Genomic DNA, 4887 nt, shown 5'->3' on the forward strand with positions numbered 1-4887 from the left:
TTTAAAACCCCTTAAAAATGAAAATAATCATAAAAAACTATTTAGGATCCCATACGGCAGAAATGTTTTTTAAATAGCCTATATTTTAAAATATACAAAAATGGCCTAAAAATATATTTTGGAATATGTTTACGAAATGTAGTTTCACCAATATATTTTTTGGCTTTTTGTATATTTTTAAATATATTTTTAAAATAAATACATTTTAAAGCATTAAAAAATATATTTAGCCTTCCATATATTTTAATACTGGGAAATATATTCACATTGCATTTGAAGAAAAACTTTGTTTACAAACCTTTACAAGATATATTTTCAACTTCTAAATTATACTTTCTAAAATTAACTTGTATTTAGCATATATTTAAAATATTTTTTGGCAAAAAATACATTTTTGCCATATTGGATGTAAAATTAAAAATGTATTTGCTTGCCCTTGAAATACATTTTGAAATATATGTTGATATATGAAATTAAAACTAAATATTTTAAAATTCAAAAATATATTCAGTTGAGCAAAACTTTCTACAAAATGTATTTAGCATATATTTAAAATATATTTTTGGTCGGAGAAATTTATTTATTTGCCATATGGGATTTAATGCATAACTGTAAACTTAATATTTCAGATTCTGCAATCTTTGTGTAGCTCTTCAAAACCTATTAAATTGTAAAAAGTGAAAAGATGGTTCAACTTAAAAAGTTACTTCAATTGATAAAACCTAAAAAAAAAATGTTTATTCAACTTTTTATTTGAATAAACTTACATTTTTTTAAGTGTTACAAATTAAAGTAAATGTTTAAGTTGATTCAACTTTTCACTTTTAAATAATGCTGGATTGCATTGGTGGAGTCTGAATCATGCTAGTTTATGTGCATGCCATCATTTTGGCGACGTGATGAATTTATATATGAATTGGATAATTTGTTATTGACTTTTTATTGAAGTTTTTTTTTTTACCACCATCTCAGGATAAAGACTGCACTTTACACACTTTAATATTTGTTGAATACTTGCATATCCCCTGTCCTGTTGTCTTTTATAAATACTGCGTACCATTCCTCATGCATGCTATACTAACAACAGTACATTATGCATATACAATACATGATGGCTTATCTGCACCCTCTAGTGGGCAAAGACAGCTAGTGCAATAAATAAACAGAAGACCAGAAAATAAATTGCAAGTAAATATTTATTGATTTACTTTATATTGATAGATTTCAAATAGATATACACAACTATACATACTGCACTGTTATTTAAGGAAACAAAAACATGGACAACAAATGTGAACAAGGGAATAGCACATATTATTTATTGAATAAAGGCTGAGAAATGTCCATTTTTGTCAAGCTGTTTCCATATGCATAGAGTCATCAAGAACCAGAAGTGTATCCCCAAAAAATGGGATTGTAATATTGTTTCTCTGCTCTGATAAAATGCGATTACCAATGAAAAATATGTTCCCCGATGTGGCAGAGAATGATAAGGCAATCTAAAAACATCTGTACAAACATCCATAAATAAAACTCCATCTCTTTTAATTGTGCACGAAGCATACTTTGTTCACTTCAACTATACACATTTCCAACTGCATAATGGAAGACATAAAACATCTCTCTTACGTGGTCTATATAAAAATGACAGCAATGAAGGTAAAATATTGTCCTCCTGTCATTTAAAGTGACACCGCTCATAAATTACTATCCGTAGAGGCAGATGTTCTCCGCCTCGCCGTAATTATGTTGTCTGGGGTAGCCGAATGCGCGTGCAACGCTGCGTTTGTGCTCGCTGCTTTCGATCTGTTCCTCAACACCGCGTGCAAAAGCATTGCCCCTGTTATACAGGTTTAAACGATGCCGACATGCATCTACACCGCCAGCCACTGCTAGCAACACACATACATTCAGGAAAAAATGACATATGTAGATACGCAACACATAATCAGTCCTTTTTTTTTTTTAAAGACGTAACGTCTCGGACGAGATACGACGTAAAGCTGCTCTTATACGAATAGCCATGCATTAGCAGCTATTGCACGTAATCAGAAGACATAATAATTCAAGCTTTAAAAGGGTTTAAAAGTAGACAACCTTTGCTCGGGCATAACAAATAATTACAATGAACTGGTTTAACAAATCAAATATCTAATAATATATAGCTTCAACATTTGAATGGTGCTTTAATAAGACTATGGTTTCTGTATGCAATAGTCAAAGCCAAAGTCTTTACTTGTATATACGTTCTTTAAACACTTCCTTTATTCCTAAACCTTTAGGGTACAAAAGCTTGTTAAATACATTCAAGAGTAAAATGAGAACCGCCGTTGCTCAGACCAAAGTAGAGGAAGCACGTTTTGGTTTAAGGTTGAATTTGAAAGGCCAGTAGCTCTTCTGAATGCATGTTATTGAGCGATCTCAGTTCAGGCAGTTTCAGGAGGAGCTTGGTGAAGATGGCCGATTCGTTCGAGTGGTTCTTCATGATCAAGTTCCTCAAAGCTCGGATCAAAGTCTCCTGTAGGGCCTCCACGCCGTTCACGTTCTCGATGGCCGATCGGTCTGCACGGGCAAAAATCGTGTCAATCATCTGTTATAAATGTTATATATGAAGCTAGGTGTTGAAAGAGAGAGATGTTTACCTGCAGACACCAGAACCACGGCCGTGAAGAGACTCATCTCCTCTTCGTTAAGCTGCAGGGCCGTCAGCTTCTCACTAAAGTCAAACATACAGGTGAGCAGCTCTCCGGTGCCCAAGGAGCGTAAAAGGTCCACGCTGTACTTCCTACCACCGAGGAAGGTCACAGTCCGCTCTTTCACATCAAAGAGAGACACGAAACGCACCATCAGCACCTGTGTGGTGGGGAAGAGAGGAGAAACATTAGAGCTTATGAAGAAAAGGAAATACTGTGAACGGTCAGGATGATGCATTACCTCGAAGGTTCCTGCCTTCAGGAGGTTGACCTGATCCTGTTGGGAGAGTTCCTGAAAACCGGGGATCCGCTTGGCAAATTCCACGACTTCTCTTACGGCGGGGATGAAGCTCTTGGAAAACTCCTCCCAGATTTCATGACCGGGCTTGCAGGGGTCCACGAAGGGGGAAACGTTCATGGGACATACCTGAGAGAAAACACCACAGAGTCAAATTACACACCTATATCGTCTTATGTTTTATGATACTGTGCCTCTGTTCAAAAACATAATGAGCTGCATACTTGGGCAACGTACTGCTCATATAGAGTCACGTAGACACCCAGGCATCTCAACAGGTTTGGGAACAGAGCCAACATCTCTTGCCCTAAGCAAGTACTGAACCTAATATTTATGCACGCACTTTCGAACTAAACAGTTTGAGCAAAGTATCACTAACCAGATGCCTTCTGTATCCTCCTCTCTGAAGTTCGTTGATGTTATTCCCATTAAACGCGTGGTAAGGCAAGTTTTCCAACTGGCCGCCGCAAGGGCTTTGACTGCTCTGCTGGGCCACGTGATACCCGCTCGCGTGTTCCCCGTAAGGCGCAGGGATGACTCTTAGGTTCCTCTTACAGTCCGAGCGTCTCTGGCTGTCGACCCCACTGCCGTTGCCCCAGTGGTTCCAGCATTCCTGCGGCTGTTCCTCATCCTTACTGCCGGTGCTCAGCGTGTCCGAGCTGGCCGGAGAGACGGAGCCGGCGTGGGGAGGACTCGCGGGCTGTTTAAACGCGAACAGTTCTTCCCGCTGAAGTCCGTTGCTCGCCACGTCTTCCTCCCCGCTGTCTGACGAACAAGACGATGCCGGGCTCATGGACGTATCCATGGGAACGACCGACTCAGAGTCCCGAGACAGATCCGAAGCGGACCTTGGCGAATCCGGCGGTGACGGAGAGGAGACGTTCGAGCTGGTTTCTACGGCACACGGTACGGCCTGGCTGCCGTGAAGCATGCGCTGGAGCTGACTGTTGTTCATCATGTTATTCATGGCCGTCTGCATCTCCAGGAGCATCCGCTGTTTCTCACGCTTGGGGATTCTTCCGAATCGTACAGCTGAAAGATGTTTCGTTTATTAACTACAGCACTCTCAAAACAGCAGATAGGAGAACGGCGGCTGTTTATACTCACCGTCTCTCGACATCCCGACAGATAAACACTTCTTGAAACGACACTGCTGACACCGATTACGGTTTATTCGCACGATTGTGCAACTTTCAGTTTTTAGGCATTTCTTGTACTGAATATTCTGCTGGATGCTTCTTCTAAAGAAGCCCTGTAAGAAAGAAATCGATTTGGTTACTTACAAATATCAGGAAAGACCACTGTGCATCATAGAAATAATGCACTTGATGTGATTTATACTTCTGTGTCAGACCTACACCGTAGTTACGCCTTAACCCTGGAAAACCCAGGAGAATCAAAAAAAAAAAACATTTCTTCTATTGAACAAATTTGACTCTGTGGGTTCTCCAGGGTTAAGTGACGGTCACACTACACTTTTAATTTATTGACTTCCATTTATCGAAATGCAAATGCGTCAGGCCGGAAATGCACGCTCGTACTGTTACGTGCTCGTGCACACTGCCTACTAGTGGTTTGCATGTGTAATTGCATATGGCACAGAAGTATAAATCAGCCTTTAGTTTATTTCGAAGGCGTATGGTGCTACTTAGCCAATAAAATGATAATCATTCAAATACATAGCACGCACGAATATCCAAACTTTCTATTTTGGATTGGGTTGACCTACTTTTCAGTATTAAATAAACTATTCCCTCACTTTATCTTCCATCCCAGATGGATTTTCATAACTAGAACAGCTGTTTTGCTTATGGTACCCTATAGGGCTGCCTATATAAATGGTAAAATGGATGTTGGATTAGAGCCAATATGTTTAGGGATCCTTGGAGAGGCGTT

At 39.4% G+C, this 4887-nt stretch overlaps 1 protein-coding gene across 1 annotated transcript in view; it reads right to left on the reverse strand.

Moving 5' to 3' along the window:
• Positions 1 to 1178: 1178 nt before the first annotated feature.
• Positions 1179 to 4887, reverse strand: part of nr1d2a (nuclear receptor subfamily 1, group D, member 2a) — a 5835-nt gene continuing 2126 nt past the window's right edge. The window contains exons 4-8 of the mRNA XM_065298934.2: positions 4099 to 4243; positions 3371 to 4023; positions 2935 to 3120; positions 2643 to 2853; positions 1179 to 2562 (exon numbers count right to left, since the gene is read on the reverse strand). Coding sequence (XP_065155006.1) covers positions 2366 to 2562; positions 2643 to 2853; positions 2935 to 3120; positions 3371 to 4023; positions 4099 to 4243 — 1392 coding nt within the window. The 3' untranslated portion in view covers positions 1179 to 2365. The remainder of the gene's footprint in view (positions 2563 to 2642; positions 2854 to 2934; positions 3121 to 3370; positions 4024 to 4098; positions 4244 to 4887) is intronic.

Source organism: Paramisgurnus dabryanus, chromosome 13 (assembly GCF_030506205.2).
Source record: "Paramisgurnus dabryanus chromosome 13, PD_genome_1.1, whole genome shotgun sequence".
NCBI classification, from domain to species: domain Eukaryota; kingdom Metazoa; phylum Chordata; class Actinopteri; order Cypriniformes; family Cobitidae; genus Paramisgurnus; species Paramisgurnus dabryanus.